The 18,569-nt window shown below is 46.2% G+C and overlaps 1 protein-coding gene across 4 annotated transcripts in view; it reads right to left on the reverse strand.

The window, feature by feature from the left end:
• The window catches only part of IQCH (IQ motif containing H), an 84,363-nt gene that overhangs the window by 12,599 nt on the left and 53,195 nt on the right, over positions 1-18,569 (reverse strand). For all 4 annotated transcript variants that reach the window (XM_081888466.1, XM_081888467.1, XM_081888465.1 and 1 more), the window contains one exon: positions 17,541-17,827. In XM_081888466.1, coding sequence (XP_081744592.1) covers positions 17,541-17,827 — 287 coding nt within the window. The remainder of the gene's footprint in view (positions 1-17,540; positions 17,828-18,569) is intronic.

Below are 18,569 nucleotides of genomic sequence, written 5' to 3' on the forward strand. Positions count from 1 at the left end.
AACACTGGCACTCCCCAGGCCTTTGCTGTCTACAAAACTGATTCTGCAAGATTTGGCATTTTGCCCTTCTAGAGAAATTAACCCACTGAGCTAGATTATCTAGCGACCTCTTTCTCAGTGTGTGGCTTCTGTTTATTTCCTATGTTAACAAGAATACATCCTTCCCATGACCACCCTTGCCTCATTTATAATTTTGGAAAGATAATCTTATTTAATGCATAGTTTTGTCTGGACTGTTCATTTTGAATGCACTATTTGTATTGTGACCCTGTTTCTCTCTCTGGGTTGGGACTTATGTCCTGATTTGTTGTTTTCACTTTGATAAACTCTTCAGCTAAAATAAAAGCACTAGCTCAATTCTGGGGAATGCAGGTTTATTAATTATATTTATATCCTGCCTTTCCTCCAAGGATTTCCTGCTTTTATCCTCACAACAACCTGCCAAGGTAGGCTAGGCTGAGAATTGGGGGCAGGCCCAAGGTCACACAGGAAGCATCCTTGCTGCTTGGGGATCTGAACCTAGGTCTCCAGCACTAACCATTGCACCATGCAAGCCAAGAACAGAACATGCATGTTCAGAGACAGCTTCTGATCATTGCAGGGAATTACAGCAATGTCTACCTCTGCCTGAATCACACCTCACCTTCTGGTTAATCCAGCTGGCCTCTGATCCAATCCAGGAAAGGCAATTCTTACATCTCTAGCAGAAGCACAATAAACTATGCCAACTGAGCAGAAATAGGGCCAAATCCATTTAGTTTGCACATATTGCAGATTTTAAGATTTTAATGAAGGTCAGCCCTGCTGCCACCATGCGCTTTTACAGAGATCATGGATATAAATGGAACAGTCCCCCCACCTGCATAGTGAGAAGTAGCAAAGGTAGCAGAGCGCCAGTCTCAGCTGCTAGTGGTTGACATCTCATCTCAAAGTAGAGGTCCAGCATAGCAGATGGGGTCCCATTATGCTAAGTCAGCAAGCCCATGACTTCTCTTTACTGGTGGGTGGGTAGACCCTCCCAACCAAACCTGTATCTATGAGCTTCAGGCTTGCACAATTATCCCAAACTGCTAACCGCCACAGTGCCTTGCTGCTCAGTGCTCACTTTGTTGTTCACAAAACCGAATTGTTTTCATTAGTTCAACATGCAGGTAGTGGTGTGCTTATGTTATGAGATCTGCAAAGGTAGGCAAACAGATGTGAATAGAATCCTATTAGCCTCTTGGTTAATGGAGATATTTTCATTTCCTGGGGGCAGAGGTGGAAATCCTGCAAAGAGGGGAGCTAGATATTGATCTTGGAATGCCTTGAGCGGAGTGCTTCTGCTAAAATAATATTTCTCTCCCATCGCTACGACCCCATCACTCTTCTCCTTAAGTCTCTGTGCTGGCATCCATCACACCCACTATGAACTCCAGGCTCCAATATGTTTATGTTGAAGACTCTTTGGGCCGCAATTATATCCTCGGCACCACCTTCTTCCCTTCCTCACACCATCCATTCTGCTTCTAGTCCTTCCTCTAGGAGCCAGCTCCTTCCTTAAAACTGCAAAGCCTTCCCAAGGCAACCACTTATTACGCTTTCTCTTATAGCCCATGACCACCAGCTTGCCTCTCCCTGCTCACTGTGTACCTTTGACAAACTCTCTGCTTTGGCAAGCAATGTGTTTCTCCTCTTATCTAGTGAGCAGTCCCAAAGGACTGCTAAATCAATAAATGATAATGGTGTGAAGCAAACATCTGCTAGCCAACTCCAGATGTTTTCAACTCCCAGAGAGCCCAGAGCCTGTTGAGACATTTTGCCACAAAAAGGAGCTGCCCTGCTTGTCATGAGAAGTGGGTAGGACCTCTGCACTACTGCAAGGGACCTAGGCAGTGTGCTTCCTGCACCACTAGAGCCCAATTAATTTTGTTGCAGTTGCTTGGGAATGCTTCTGCTAGTCAACCATGGCTGTTTATAAGGCAAGAACCATAGGAATCTGCCTTATACAGAGTGAGACCAATGGTCCACCAAGCTCAGTATGGTTTGCAGCTCTCTCCAGGGTTTCAGGCAGGAGTATCTCCCAGGCTTGCAGGGAGATGTTGCTGGGGACTGAACTTGGGAGCATCTGCATGCAAGGCAGATGTTCAGCCATTGAGCTACCACTCTTCCCAGCCATGCTCCTCCAGCCCTCCTTCCTCCTACTTCTCCATCCTTCCTTGTGGGATTTGGGTATGTAATCAATGAGGGTGCAACTGGCTACTTTGAAATTTCCACATGGGGTTATTTAATACAGGACATGGTGGTGGGCAGGATCTCAGGTTGTCAGCAAAACCAAAACCTAAGCCATTGGGTGTGGAGTGTGGAGACCGCAAAATGAAAGCATGGTGAGTGAATAAAGTCACAGTTATGGTGTCATTCTTTACAGCTGCCATAAAAATGTTTCAGCTTTAAAACGTGAGAAGGGCAAGGAAGCATAAATTCTTAAACAGTTACTAAATTATCGCTTTTCTTCCCTCGGTTTAATTGTTTCTTTCTGCCTCCAATATTGACTTCTACATTATTATACAGAGTACACCTGCCTTTTTTTTTTTTTTTAAGAAGTGGCTGGATGACACTGTAAAAATGCCAATTAGTAAAATATTAATGCAAGTCGGGTTTCTCAGAAGAGAGCTCTCTTCTTTATGATGGTTAAAATTCACAACGGGACTGAATATTTTAGCCAGGATTGAAGACTGTTATCTTATTTGATTGCCATCTAGTGGTAATAGGTAGAATCCCTCCGATTTAAAAAGCATGTAGCATAGCAGCCAAAAACCGACAGTACGGAGGAGGTTGAAAAAATTGCTTTGAAACAACGCAGATGAAGACGCATGGTTCACTAAAGAGGCTGGGACCAGCATCCAAAAGGTAAGGATGTACAGTATGCAAGTGGAGATTTGCTTCTGAATTTCATTGCAGTATTTCCAGTGCCGAAGAGGCAAACTGGGATGCTGGTTGAAAAGCAGATTGACTCTTCAGTGGCAGGAAGTGTGAGTGCAAAATTAGAAGGCAAATATTTGACCGTGCATACGGTTCTCTTCTTGGCAGGCTTCTACTGCTCCATCGCGATTCCTCATTATTCTCTTGCAATTTCTAAGCTTACTTCCCCTGTTTTGTTAGTGCGCATGCAAGCTGCCTTGTGAGAGTATATGTACCCTGAAAAGGCAGGGTATGAAATAAAAACAAATAATAGATGTCAGGGAACTGCCATCTAAAGCGCCGGGGGCGCAAAGGCTCACTGAGGTTGAGAGAGGAGTAGCAGCGGAAGAGGGAACCAGTAGAGGGCGAGCAAGAACTCCAAGGGAAAGTGAGTCGGAGGGATGGCTCAGAGACACTTCCAGCGAAAACAGTGGGGAGGTCTCAGGACCTCCTATAGGGACACCCACACCTCGCCGGAAACTGTCACGCCGAGAGGCCAGACGACGTGTTTCCGTTAAAGAGCTTTTATGTTGGAAAAGATTCCGAAAGCAGCCACTTTCGGATTCTACTAGTGATTGACGCAGCCATGCTGGAGGGGCTCCGTCACAGGCAGAGGTTTGAAAAACTGATCAAACTCTGAGGGACTTGCATTTTACGCACAAGCAGCTCATCGTCCCATCACAGCAATCCGAAAGTCACCGAAAGCCAGCTTGTGCAGGGAGAAGCATCATGAGCAACCCAGCCGGAACCGGAGGAGCAGGAGCAGCTGGAGGGGGTCCAAGCCTGGAAGAAAGGTACAGGGCGTTGGAGATCCAGTTGGCGCTGCAAACGGCGAGGCTTGAGGAGAGGAGGGCTCAGGATGCAGAAAAGGGAAAGGAGAAAACCACCCCGCTCGCCAGAAAGGTACCAGGATTGGTGCAGAAATTCGGGGGGGATCCCAGGAACTATCATGCCTTTAGAACAGAGATGCAATACGCTCTAAACTTGCAGTTTGATGACTTCCCCGACGAGGAATCGCGAGTGGCTTTTGTGATTGGCCATCTCGAATCCGGGGCGAAAGATTGGGTTAGACCCCTGATGGCAGCGAATAATGAGATCCTAAAGGACACGAGGAAGTTTTTTCGTGCCATGGACCTGATGTTTTCCAGCGATATTGAGCAGGGGGTGGTGCGAAGGCAGTTAATGGCTTGCCAGCAAGGAAGCAGATCTGTCCGTGAGTACTGGACTGAATTTACTATGCTGATTCATAAATTGGGGTGGGACCTATCGGCGGAGCCCATCCAAATGCTTTTCGAAGAGGGGCTTTCTTCAACCGTCAAAGATGAGCTTTCCCGGGGGCCCAGGGCGGAGTCTATGGATCAGTTAACCAAATCTGCGCTGTCCATAGGAGCGCGCCAGGAGGCGAGGGCTTTGGAAAAGCGGGAAGGGAAAGGAGACCGTTGGAGGGAGTTCCGCATTCCAGACATTCCAGAGCCACCTTTCCCGCCGGCAGAGCCGATGGAAGTTGGAACAGCGCGGGCGCGCGCAGTTTCAAATCCCAGTGAAGGGCGGAAGAAGGAGGGAAAGAGCGCCAAGAGATGTTATCTCTGCCAACAGCCAGGGCACTTTGCCAGAGTCTGCCCACAAAGAAAGGAATGGCAAGGGATGGCAGGAGCTGTTGGGGGAAAGGAAGAGGAAGGCAAGGAGCAAGTAAAAGCCAACGCCTGGCTGCCACCGTCGGGGCACAGCAGCCAGGCCAAAGAGCAGTGAAAGTGCCCACGCCGGAACCTCCCAGACCCGCTTTAGTGATAGAGGTGTTACTAGAACTGCCAAACGGACACCCACTAAAGATCAAGGCGCTTTTGGATTCAGGCAGCTCCTGTAATTTCATGAGTAAGGAGTTTGCAGCTGAGCATCAGATACAGACCATCCCTTTAAGTAACCCCTTGCAGGTGACTACGATTGACGGCAGAGAGCTGTTGGGGGGAGAAGTTAGCCAACAGACTGTCCCGATGATAATGAGGGTGGCAAGGCACACCGAACAGATAGCATTTAATGTGGCCATCCTGGGAGGAGCGCCCATCATTTTGGGGATGAGCTGGCTGGCGCTACACGATCCGCTAGTGGGCTGGCATCAGAGGGTGGTCTCCTTTGGGTCAGCGCATTGCCTAGAACACTGCAAGGAGGGGAAGGTCTCGGGAGGAGACAGAGTCACCCTAGCCGGGATGGAAGTAATGGACAAAGGGAAGGTGCCCCCGCAATACGCAGATCTGAGCAACGTATTCAGCGAAAGGGAAGCAGACAAACTGCCACCGCATAGACCCTTTGACTGTCAAATCAACCTACTCCCTGGGGCCCAACTCCCAGTAGGCAAGCTGTACGCCATGTCAGACAGGGAGATGCAGGAGCTGAGGGAGTTCATTGACAAAAACCTGAAGCGAGGTTTCATCAGAGAGTCCCGAGCGGTGGGGGGCAGCCCAGTGTTTTCTGTGGACAAAAAGAACACAGACAAACCGAGACTGGTGTGTGACTTTAGGGCCCTCAATGCAGTGTCGGAGCCCCTGGCTTTCCCTATGCCCCGAATTGATGACATTTTGACCAGAGTAAGGAAGGGAAAGATTTTTACAAAGCTGGACCTGCGGGGGGCGTACAATCTGATACGCATAAGGAAGGGAGATGAATGGAAGACCACCATGTTTACCCCTTTGGGAGCCTTTGAATACCTCGTTATGCCCTTCGGTCTACAAGGGGGCTCCGCGTGTTTTCAAGCTTTTATAAACCACGTTCTGGGACCTTTGCTCTACAAGAATTGTGTGGCCTTTTTAGACGACGTGTTGGTGTATTCGGAAGATGAGGAACAGCATGTGAGGGACGTTCGAGAAGTGTTGGGCAGGCTGCAAGCCAACCAGCTGTGGGTGAAACTGGAGAAGTGCCAGTTTCATACCAAGGAGGTGGAATTCCTGGGGTACCGCTTGTCAGACAAGGGATTGGCCATGGATCCAGGCAAGGTCCAAGCGGTACTGGAATGGAAGACACCGAAGACCAAGAAGGACGTGCAAAGATTCTTGGGGTTTGGGAACTTTTATCGGAAGTTCATCAAGAACTTTGCCCACTTGACGGCGCCCATCACCGACTGCCTCAGCAGCAAGAAGAAATTTGTTTGGACGGTAGAGGCGGATCGAGCCTTTGAAGAACTGAAAAGGGCTTTCGCCTCGGAAGAACAACTTCTGCATGTGGATTTACGAAAACCCATGAGAGTGGAAACCGATGCATCCGACCGGGCGGTAGGGGCGGTCCTTCTTCAACCGGGGAGGAGTGCGTCGGAGTGGAGACCGTGTGCCTTCTTCTCGCGGAAGCTGAATAAATCCGAGAGGAATTACACGGTGTATGACAGGGAACTACTTGCCATTCACGAAGCATTCCGGAGGTGGAGACATTTATTAATTGGGGCACAACACAAGGTGCAAGTGTGCACCGACCACAAGAATTTAGAGTATTGGAGAACAGCTCGAGTGCTCAACCAACGACAAGTGAGATGGGCACAGGAATTCTCCAAATTCAACTTTGAAATTTGTTATGTGCCAGGCCCAGAAAACGTCAGGGCGGACGCGCTCTCACGCAAACCAGAGTATTGGGAAGGGGAGGGGGTGATCGAAGAGAGACATGTCATCCCTGAGGACCGCTGGGTGTGTGGGGCGGCGCTGGTGGGGCAACGAGAACTGGTAGAGGAAACGGAAAATGATGAATATGCCCAGGATAAGCTCAGAGGTCTCAGGGGGGAGGGCGAGAGTCCCGGAGGTTTTGAGGAAAGAAATGGGGCATTGTATTACAAAGGGGCACTGTATATACCCGAAGGTGAATTGAGGGGGAGAGTACTCAAGCAGTTGCATGATAGCCCCACGGCGGGACATTTTGGACAACACAAGACCATGTGGTTGGTTACCAGGGAATTTTGGTGGCCTAAGGTGAGGGAAGATGTAAGGGAGTATGTAAGAGGGTGTGACCAATGTCAGCGAGCCAAAGGGGAAAGAAGGGCGCCGGCAGGGTTATTAGAACCATTACCCACACCAGAACGGCCTTGGGAAGCGATATCAATAGATTTTATGACGGATCTGCCAAAGTCCAAGGGGAAAACAGCCATCATGGTAGTAGTAGACCTGTTAACTAAGATGTGCCACTTTGTAGCATGCTCACATGCAGTCACAGCGGAAGAAACAGCGAAGTTGTTTGTAGAACACATCTTTAGGTTGCACGGGGCTCCCTTGAGGGTGATCTCAGATCGCGGCAAACAATTTACTTCCAGGTTCTGGAGGAAGCTCATGAGCTTGCTGCACGTGGAAGTCAATTTTTCAACTGCCCGGCACCCTGAAACCAACGGGCAGGCGGAAAGAGCAAATGGCATTCTTCAACAATATCTGAGGTGTTATGTCAATGACAGAGAGAACGATTGGGTCGAAAAGTTGGCGTTGGCAGAATTTGCCTACAATAATGCGGAGAATGTGTCCACAGGGATGAGTCCCTTTTTGGCTAATTACGGGTGTCACCCCAGGGCATTTCCAGGGGAAGGAGGGGAGAGATGGAGCGTCCCAGCGGCTGAACATTTTGTAGAAGAGATGGAAGCGATCCATCATCAGCTCCAGCTCAACTTAGAAAGGGCTAAGGCACAATATAAGAAGCAGGCAGACAAGAACAGAAGGGAAGGTGAAACCATAAGGGTGGGGGATCAAGTGTGGTTGTCAACCCAAGGGTTGCCGTTCAAAGGGGGTTGTAAGAAATTGAGGCCCAGAAGATTGGGACCCTTTGAGGTCATTCAGCAGGTCAACCCGGTAGCTTTCAAACTCCGATTACCCAACCACATGAAATTGCACCCAGTGTTCCACAGGTCGTTACTGTCACCATACAGGGGGGGACGTGAAGGGGAGTACGTCAGGGGACCAGCCTTGGAAGAGAGGGAACGCCGCAACCATGTAGCGGAAATCCTCGATTCCAGGTGGAAGGGAAATCAGGTGGAGTATTTGGTGGCGTGGGAAGGGGAACCGGAGTCAGAAAACACCTGGGTAAGTGCAGAGGAAGTCAATGACGAGGTTTTAACAGAAACGTTCCACCAAAGGTTCCCGAGGAAACCTCAGCCGATAGCAAGGTTTAGGAGGGAGTATTTCGGCACCACCGATGAGGAAGAGGAAATGGAAGGGTTCGCGGAGTCGGAGTTGGAAGAGGGAGTGGACTCCGATGACGAAGATTACCGAGAGAGTAGGAACAGCAACAAGTGGAGGGAAGTGTTCGCGACGTCGGAAGATGAGGGAGGTTCTTTCAGGGGTTTTACCTCCTCACCGCCAGTAGGGGAGGAGACGGGAGGGGGTGAAGGGGGCCCTGGAGGGGAGGTGGATGTCAGGGAACTGCCATCTAAAGCGCCGGGGGCGCAAAGGCTCACTGAGGTTGAGAGAGGAGTAGCAGCGGAAGAGGGAACCAGTAGAGGGCGAGCAAGAACTCCAAGGGAAAGTGAGTCGGAGGGATGGCTCAGAGACACTTCCAGCGAAAACAGTGGGGAGGTCTCAGGACCTCCTATAGGGACACCCACACCTCGCCGGAAACTGTCACGCCGAGAGGCCAGACGACGTGTTTCCGTTAAAGAGCTTTTATGTTGGAAAAGATTCCGAAAGCAGCCACTTTCGGATTCTACTAGTGATTGACGCAGCCATGCTGGAGGGGCTCCGTCACAGGCAGAGGTTTGAAAAACTGATCAAACTCTGAGGGACTTGCATTTTACGCACAAGCAGCTCATCGTCCCATCACAATAGATTTGGGTGAAAAAGCCAACTCCCTTAAAAAACAACCCCCAAGCCCTGACTCATTGCTTCTGGGAAAACATTAACAGGTGAGCTTATCTGGCCACGCACTGGAACCATTCACAAGGCCAGCCCAACATGCAGAAGAAGCCCATGGAGTCTACACAGGTTGACTTTCACACAGGCAAGTGTGATTTTCAAATTTATTTTTTATCGGGGTGGAGGACTGCAGCCAAGTGACCATTTGCCTCCTTTTCCACTGAGACGCTTATTAATAGTGTCAGTCCCAGAACGTAGCCTTTGAGAAGGAGGTGCTTTGGATCGTGTTATGTCGAAAATTGACTGTGCAGCCTCCCTCTTTGCTGTCTCTCAGCCATTTCCCTGTCTCTGAAGTGCTCCATCCTTCACCCGGTGACTCCTTTCGTTTCCTTGTGAGGGACTTAGTTAAAGGCAGCTTGAAAGTTCAAATAAATTACACCAGCTACTTCTCCCTTTTCCAATTTTCTAGGGCAATGTTCAAAGAATTCTGAGATAGAGGGCAGGGGGATGGCGGAGGAAAAATGACTTGGTTTCATTTCACAGCAGCCATATGGGCTCACTCTTTTCCTCTCATGTTCAACGAGGTGTTTATAGAGTTCTATCTCCAGGCTCTGCAATTCGTAACTTTCCAACATGGGAGATCAATGCAGCTATTCTACAGGACAGTGAAGCTAGACAAGACGTCTTGGCAGTTGTTTTTGAAAGGTTGCAATTCAGATTTCCTCATTTGAAGACTAAACACTGCCCAGGTGGCATCTGGAACGAGTTAATGCTACTCCAAAACTAGCAAGGAGCAGAACTGAGGGTGACTACAGTGGCTCCAACAACCCCACAATGCATTCCAGAAATTCTGGCTGCCTTGCTGAAATCCAGAATGCTTTTTGCTAGGTTGGTTGCACATGTTCTGCCTAGAATTCCAGTGTCTCTCCAGACTGGTGTTTTATTACAGGTGTATTCTTTACCATATTCTTGACACCATAGTATTGCATCAGTGGTGAACTTATTCTGCTTTATTAGTTGCTCTGTAATGCTTCCCAAATGCTACCACATTATTGCTGTTTGGAGGGGCTATATATAGCACATTAGCAGTAGGACAATAAACAACAATAAAACACAACCAGAACTTTGGTGGTGTTTCAGCAGGAAGTTACAGGACATGAACTGGTTGTAAAAGAAGCAGTACGATGACCCCATAACTTTTGCAAGCACAAATACCATTGAAATCAGGATTGCTTATAACTGTCCTGATAGCATCATAAGCACAAATAATCATGAATGCACAATGGAAAGGACATCTGGAGGGACCTTCAGAGGGTGGTTTTTTGGTTGTTGTTTTTTTGCACCATGCTAAAATTCTGCATTCAGAAAATACAAATTCTGCACCAGGAACACCTGCTTTTTCTGCTTGAGCAAACTCACATATTTTGTTTTGTTTTGCATAATTTGTTTCAATTTTACTCATCATGGGGAAGTGCAGTGCCAAACACAGAGGCCTGACCTACAACTGTTGGAAATCTGACTCAGCTGCTCCTTAGACATGGGCTATTTTAGCAAGCATCGTTCATACACTTCCAAATGTGTCCTGGAAACGTGTTACATTAAAAACAAGAATAACCCCAAACCAAAAGCTGATACTCTTGGGAAGCTAAATCCTGTGCTCACTTGTCACATTTCTTTGTGCTCCTGGGATCCTGGCACTTAACTCGGTTTGTTAATTCAATACCTGAATTTTAACGATATTTTCTTGAAAACCTTTTCATTCCAGAGCACATTGCTGAACCACTGCTGTGCCCCAGTGCAAACTCTGCTAAAGGGAAGGCATCTGCACAGGAGCGGTTCCTGCAGGATTGTGCCTGCTGCCCTTAATTGGCTTGAAAACTCATCATCCAATAGAGTTCTCTGTGGGTTAGATTGGAAACTACAGGGAAAGCTCCAGCAGGAATTGCTCTGTGTTGCTAAACCACAAAGTGTCTGGGCCTTGCTATTACATCCCCCCTCCAATTACATAATTAAAGTCACCTATGATATTTTGAGGCATTCCTTTGACATAGGCTACATCCCACTGGAGATATGTATATAATGAAGGTTTATATGTTTTACAAAATGTTCTGTTTTCAACAATAACTTCCATTACGCCATTTGTCTCTCAGTAGACCCTGCTTCTGCCTTTATAGCACTTGTGAAAAACAAAGTGCTTATAAAACCAGGACTCGAGAATATAGATCTTGACAAGCAAGCAAAAACAGCAGTTAAAGGGCACTTGCCTCCCTCGTAACAAGGCCTCCGTTCTGTTTTCTGGGCTGCTTTCACTTAAGATTTTGATTTGCTTGCTTTTGCTTTAGGGTCAGTTTTGTTCAGTGCCTCAAAACTTTTGAGTCCCTTCAATCATTACGATGATGTGCTATGGGTGGCGGGGTGGGGGAGGGGAGAGCTGCATATTCACCAGCTCCTCTGAGTTGATTACATTATCCCAGTCAATAGGTTATTTGGGTAATTTCTACGACCGTTTGCTAAACCAGTTAAAAGGCATTTCCCCTCCTAGCTTTTAATCAATGGAATAACAGATTCAAATAGGTATTATTAACTTAGTGCAGATTAAACTTCGTGGATAGCCATTTTTTCTCAGCTAAATAATCATAGATAATTTGTTTGGGAAATCAGCTTAAAGCACAGGGCATAAATAAAAGAGCTGTAAGCACACAGAGCTGGATGGAGAGAGCCTCACATGCGCACCAGGGAGCTCACAGAGCTCCAATACACAAGGGCTCTCCCATTCACTACAATGGAGGGGTCAGCATCCTGTGTGCAGAAGGGACAGATGCATAGGGCGTGGCTCCCCCTACTGTAATGAAAGGAAAAGTCCCGGAAGGGAGGGGAACTGCTGTGTGCCAACCAAGAGCTCTCAGGCTCCTCTTTATTTTTGCCCATATTGACCCGGCAGACCAATAAAGTGTTTTCTTTCAATAAGACGTTTTCCTATGCATTTTCTCAAAGCCCCCTTTGGCTTTCTGCAAACTAGCCTTTCCTTGCCATGACCACCAAACAAACAAGGGATGAATTGCCTTTCCATTTATTGAAAGAAAATCATAGCACTTCAATGAACATTTATAAGCAGTTTGCTCTAAAATATCATGATGTTCAATAAAATTTCCTTAAAATGAGATGAAAGCAAAGCACAGCTGTGCCTTACAAACAAAACCGTGAACTGTACCCCCCCCCAAAAAAGTTAAGAATCAAGAGTCCAGGAAAGCTTGGAGAAGTACATTTTTAAAAAGAGGCTGCTGTCCCTTCCTTGCAAATTCCTCAAGGGAGGGCACTCCAGAGGGTGGGTGCTTTCAATAGGAAGGCACACTTCCATATTATCATAAAGTGATAATCCACTGGCCATGCTATAAACCAACAGGGTCTCCTGGGAAGATCTAAACGGTGGGTTTGATCTGTATCGGGGTGTGGGGTGGGGGAGAGGCTGCTAGTTATCCCGGTCCCCAGTTGTTTCTGGGGAGCCTTTTTGCAGCCTGAGGGCCACATTCTCTTCTAGAGAACCTCCCAAGGGCCGCAACCAGGGCAGGGTCAGAGGCAAAATTGGGAAGAGCAATGAATATGCATTTTTCCTTTGTGTACTAGGCTGGTTCCAAGGACACTTCCACACACCCCTCCCTATCCTTCAGTGAGGCATGTGGCCTGGGGAGAATCTCAAAGGCGAGATGGTGAGACCTGGAAGGCAGGATTTGGCCCTCAGGTCCGAGGTTCTGCATCCCTAGTTTAGGCCTTTAAATGTCAACAACAAAACCTTGAACTTGGCTCAGCAGCTGACAGCTAGTGCAGATCTTTCAACATCAGTGCAATATATGTACAGGTGGGTGTCCCACTAATCAACCTAGTAACAGCATTTTGTACTAGCTGCAGTTTCTGAACCAGGCATAAGGGTAGCTCCGCGTACAGCACATTACAGCAGTTTAATCGAAAGGCTATCAATGTGACCACAGCAATCAAGCAGCAACATGTTTTCTGCACTGTATTTCAAGTGAAGTGCCACTATTGTTTTGTAACCTGCCCATAATCTCCTTCCCTTTTGAAATCTGGATACCCACTCAGTCCAGCAGGAAGAAACTGGCAGCAAAGCGGGCTCTCTTACTTTCACACGTTCCCGCCTGGGCATCCACTGCGAATTAGGTGTGCTATTCCTGCCTAGAGGTGAAATTCCAGAATCTTTTCTCATCAGTATTTGAGGAATTTCTCAAGGACACGCATTTGAGACAAGACACATTTTATATCTGAATATGAATTTTGCAACAGTGGAATTCTCCTCAAAACCTAAGAAAATTAACCAGTCAGCTCTCTACCTGATGTATGAACAACACAAGCCTTGGGCTCTAACAAATCAATAGAACGGATTTTAACTGCTAGAGAGGAGAACACACAACACATTGATCTAGGCCATAATAACTCTTCCAGCTGGTCAGTTAATCCTCAGGAAATGCCCAGTGCCTATGGTGTGGTTCCTTGAGTAAAATGGATATTAAATGTATGCTTCGAATATGGTCCATCATTGAACAATGCTGGAGGTGAACAGGTTTTGTTGCTCTTCAGAGACTCCTGGGGCATACGTAGCTTATCAGAAGACCCAGACACACATGGCTTGCTTCCTGCAAACATATGAATGTTGACCTCTAAGTCCTACTTAGAGTAGGCCCACTAAAATTACTAAGGTACTCTGAGTAGAACTAACATTGAATACAACCCATAGGCCTCAATTTACACAGAAGCAGCAACAAGATCAACCATGAGATTGGCACGTGTTTAGAACCTAAAGGCTACAAGATGAAGCCACCAAGAGACCTGATTACCTTTCACATGCCCCCATAGTATGTTTCAGCACCAACTGCATAATATATCAGAATCACTCATGTCAGGTGGTATCATGGGCTGTCCTCCTTATCCTGTCTCAGCCAACCCGTGACAGGTGATGGCTGGGTCTGATCAGTCAGGCTCAAATGCCTTTCCTCCTACATTGCCTGTGTTTTGTTTCAACAAAATCCTCGCAGGCTAAGCTCTGTACTGCAGAAGTGCCATCTAGGCCCTAAGAACCAATTCGTGTCCATCAGGCCCTACAAAGCCCCAGCCTTCTAATCAATCCATCATATTGGAGAAGAAGAGACTGCCTTTGTATGTTTTTGGACAAGACTTGCTTTGGATCATCTTGCTTTCACTTGGAACCTTTGGGAATGTACCTGCCTTCTGACCTTTGCCCAATGTTTCTAGAACTTGACCTGGGAATGTGCTACTACCTGCATATTGCTGACAACCAGCAAACTATGGCCCAGAAACCTGACCCCCACATCGAACCCAGACACAGAACTACTTTACTGTGCACACATTCAGTCTGGGCCAAGGGTCAATTCATGTGGAATACAGTCCCAATTTCTAGGCTCCCTTAAGTGGATACATCCCAGCCAAGTGGATAGACGTTAAACATCCTATCCTAAGTGGTTTGGGGGCAGGCAAGCAACAGCACACTGCTCAAAGTAATGTGGAAACCAGGCAAAAAAAGTAAGGCTGTGTGTGTGTGCTATTTCAGCAACTTTGCAGCTGGTGTACTAAAAACCCTTCAATTCCACTTGATCCAAATTTCCATGATGCCACTAGGGTCTTTTTCATTGGCCCCTGTTCTCTTTCTAACCACTCCATTTGCAAATCAGGGCCGTTTCAAGACACTGTGAGACCCTAAGCAGCTGCTTTGCACCTGATATGCAAAGCCCAGGGTCTCTTGCACCGAACTGATGGTGCAGCTTTCAAGCCTCATATGGCTGGTTCTTGACCAGCTCCGGAGGATGGCAGGGTGGGGCAGTTGCTGCAGCCCACCAAGAAGGTCAAAGGAAGCAGTTCCTAGGCAGCATTGCTCCAGGGAACAATGAAGCTGTATGCCACTGAGCATTGGGTGGTGAAGGTTGTAAAGATTATTTTCCATGTGGCTTGGCTTGCTTGCATGAGCCACCTGGACTCTGGGGTGACCTCTCAGTCTGCCCATCTCCTTCACTCTTCACTGGCTAAGGAAACACATAAATGCTTGGGGGTCCTCCTGAATCCAGCCAATGGCTGCTTCACTGGTGGCACCTAATAATATTGCCTCCCCAAGCAACTGCTTGCACAATCAAGCCAGACAGATGCAGGTATTTGTCACCTATGCCCAAATGTTAGGTACCCATTTTTTTTTCTTATTTCAAAGTTGTGAGCACCCAGTAAAAATCTGGCCACTTTCTGTTGACTAAACAGCTGCGTTTATGCAAAAGATTCATATCACTATGACAGGGTTTTGTTTTTTTTTTTTGGTGATTTTAAGATATTTAACTACTCTTTGACTGTACTGGCAACAGATGTTTAATGATATATTTAATTTTTAGATTTAGCAAAACAAGCATAGATCATTGGTTATTTTCTGTAAAGTACAACTCCGGAAGGATGCCTAAGTGTACAGTAAGTTCCAGAGAATTTATTTGAGCCTTTGAGCTACTGATCTAAAATGGGAACTGGGAAATTAGTGTGAGAGTGTTCGAACAAGTCTAATAGGATTTCTAGTTTGCCAAAAAAATAATGCTTCCAGAAGCACAATCTTTGGTGTAATCTCTCTCTCTCACAACAAGACAGATGGCATCATTAATTGCCTCTATATCTAATTAAGTTGGGGGGGGGACTCAGCTTAACTAATGCTAAAGTTGTGGCACAAGCTGGGAAATGCAGGAAATTGCAAGGTAGAACAACTGAGTGGAAACGAAAAGGAAACAGGAGCTGATGGGAATAATAACAAAGCAGGAAGGTGTTTTTTTCTGGTGATGAAAAAGGGGTGAGATTCGTCCTGTGGAACTGCCATCACTAAGGAAGGTGGGTGATAAGCCTGAATCAATCCCTTACATTTCTGAGTAGAGCAAGTTTACCCAAATATTGCAGTTTCTTGCCTATTAGAAATGTTTATCATTGATGACAACGACATATTTTCTGCGTTTAAAAAAAGTTAGTGGACATGTTTTTATTTTAGCCCCTATGCATATCTATGCTTATCTATAGACTTATTTATTTACTTTGGGCTTTGGGGGTTAATTTAGGATCCTGGGTACTGAGTTGTGGTATTAATTATAAGCAGGCTATTCTGTCATGCTGGGTTTGTGCATTTTTTTAAAGCAATTGGATATGCTTGGTTGTAAGTTGGTTTGGGCAAGATGAAGTGACAAACAAATTTAATAGATAATAAATAAATAAATACAAATATATTAAGGGCTTTAAATATTTAAATATTTCATTGTTAAATGTTCATTTGATTGTAAACTGCTTTGATAGGTTGTATAGAAGCCACTAATCAATCAATCAATCAATCAATCAATCAATATTTCTGCCTCAAAGATTAGCAATTTGTTCTTGTGCTGGTGCCACTGTCAACCAAGGGCACTCAGGGTTCACCTCCCCTAAAAGATTTGGTATAACAAGCCCCTACACAGTATCAACATCTCCCAGTTCCTGGTGTGAACTTCTGGGTCACACATCCAGAGTAGAGGTGGGAGTAGAGAGAGGAATTATATTCAGTTCATAGGTAAAGGCAAATCTACCTAATTCACGTTTTCTGAAACAACATGAGAGCTGAAATGCAACTGTCCTTCAAATGCAGTTCTCCAATCAAGTAATGTGTACAAAAATACATATACTAGGTTAAGTGTGTATATAGTACATCATATTGGGGAAAAGTACTTGCAAAATGTGTATATTAGGCAAATTCACATACTATACAATGATTTGTACATTTAGGAGAAATTCAGACTAATATGCTGATGAACTTTCATGAGGACTTTTAAAAAAGGGGGGGGGGATTTGCAAACTGATGTGGTAATGTGAAGAGCTGAACTTAAGAGTGAAAAAGTGAGAAACCGAGAGAAACCAAAACTGACAGATGGGACCATCCTTAAGCCAGGCAGGACTACAAACCTGATTTTTAAACAATGGTTGCTGTTTTCAAGGTAATGTGTTGTGAATCTCATCCCTAGAGAGAAGAGGGAGTACAAGCAAAATGTCATGTTGCCACTCTCGTCTTGGATTCGTACATTGGTTCCCAATACAGTTTCAAGCACAATGCAAAGTGTTGGTGCTGACCTTTAAAGCCCTAAATGGCCTCAACCCCAGTGTACCTGAAGGAGCATCTCCACCCCCATCGTTTAGCCTGGACATTGAGGTCCAGCTTCCGGCAGTTCCCTCCCTGCGAGAAGTGACATTACGCCTGCCCTGTGGAACACCCTCCCATCAGATGTCAAGGAAATAAACAACTATCTGACTTTTAGAAGACATCTGAAGGCAGACCTGTTTAGGGAAGTTTTTTAATGTTATATGTTTTATTGTACTTTTAATGTTTTGTTGGGAGCCGCCCAGAGTGGCTGGGGAAACCCAGCCAGACGGGCGGTGTATAAAGAATAAATTATTATAATTATTATTATTCCAATGTGTCAACCTTTCTGGCCTGATCTTTCCCTCCCCCATTCCAATGGTACCTCTGGAAAACCACCATTTTGCCAAACCCACCCAATCTGTCTTTGTAATACAGCATGTTTTCTGAGGATGGAAATTAGTAGCCGGTGAGAGGAGGATAGCGGAGAGCTTTCCCCTCTCTCTCTCTCTCTCTCTCTCTCTCTCTCTCTCTCTCTCTCTCTCTCTCTCCCCCCCCCCACCCCCCACCCCCGCTCCACCTTTTATCATGATCACATTTCACAGTATCTGCAAGCGTGTCACAGGATTTAAGATTTCACTTCGCAGACTCACCTGCTGGCCCATGGTTTGAGGGTGGATGAATGTCACAAAGTCAATGGAGAAGTATCCAACCACTCCTCTGGATCTGCAGGCCTCTCCAATCTGATGACACAGCCCGTTAAGGACCCGCGGCTCAACGGAACACTGGGGAAGGGTGGTTCCTGTGGAGCGCAGGGGACCATCTGCATGGAACTGGTCTCCAGAGGAAACCATTGAGATCTCTCCAGTTGGCTCTATTAGCATGTCCACTTTGAGGCTAGTGATGCTGTCTGAGGGCGGGAAGGCTTCTATGATGCCACCTAGAGAGAGAAAAGTTGCCAGGATTCCATCAAGCAGTGCCCCCCCCCATACAAATTAAATGCTTGCTCTGGGATGCAGTATTGCCAGTATTTTCTCTTGAATGATTGTTGCCTTCCAAAAATAAACAATTTATTAGGGAAGGTCCTGCCTGGTTCAATGGAAATATTGAACTTGACTTCAGCTAGGCACTGTGACTTTCAGTTTCCTCTGTGCTTATAAGGGCAGCCATTTTCTAGCCTTGGATGCCACCTGAAAGGGCATGTTTGTTGTTAGAGAGTCATTATTGGGACTGGAAGGATCTAATTTTGTGTACGTAGAAGTAGAGATGAGATCAGAATTACCCAGGAGAAAGATGGAATGGGCATAGCCGCAATGCTGAGCTTCCTGGAGAGGAATGGCATAACAATGCAACCAGATCAATATATATGCTGTGCTTCCATAATTACATGAGCTAGCACAAAACTTGAGACACTTTGCTTCAAGTTCATGAAGAAGTTGTTTGAGATCTCGGAAGCCAAAAAGGAAGAGCTGAGTCCCATTGGTCAGGGAATGAGATTTCCATGATCTCCATAGCTTCTTGACCCAACTTGATTCTGACTAACCAAATCTGAATTGCTAATGAAATAAGACTAAGGAGAATATGAACTGGCTGACATAAGGTCTTCAGGTTGCAGAATTCTACAGTGCAGAATTTAGAGCTTCTTTTATTGCAATAATAGCTCACTAGCCTCAGAAAAGCCA

The sequence above is a fragment of the Podarcis melisellensis genome (assembly GCF_964234715.1).
Source record: "Podarcis melisellensis genome assembly, chromosome: 14".
In the NCBI taxonomy this organism is placed as follows: Eukaryota; Metazoa; Chordata; class Lepidosauria; order Squamata; family Lacertidae; genus Podarcis; species Podarcis melisellensis.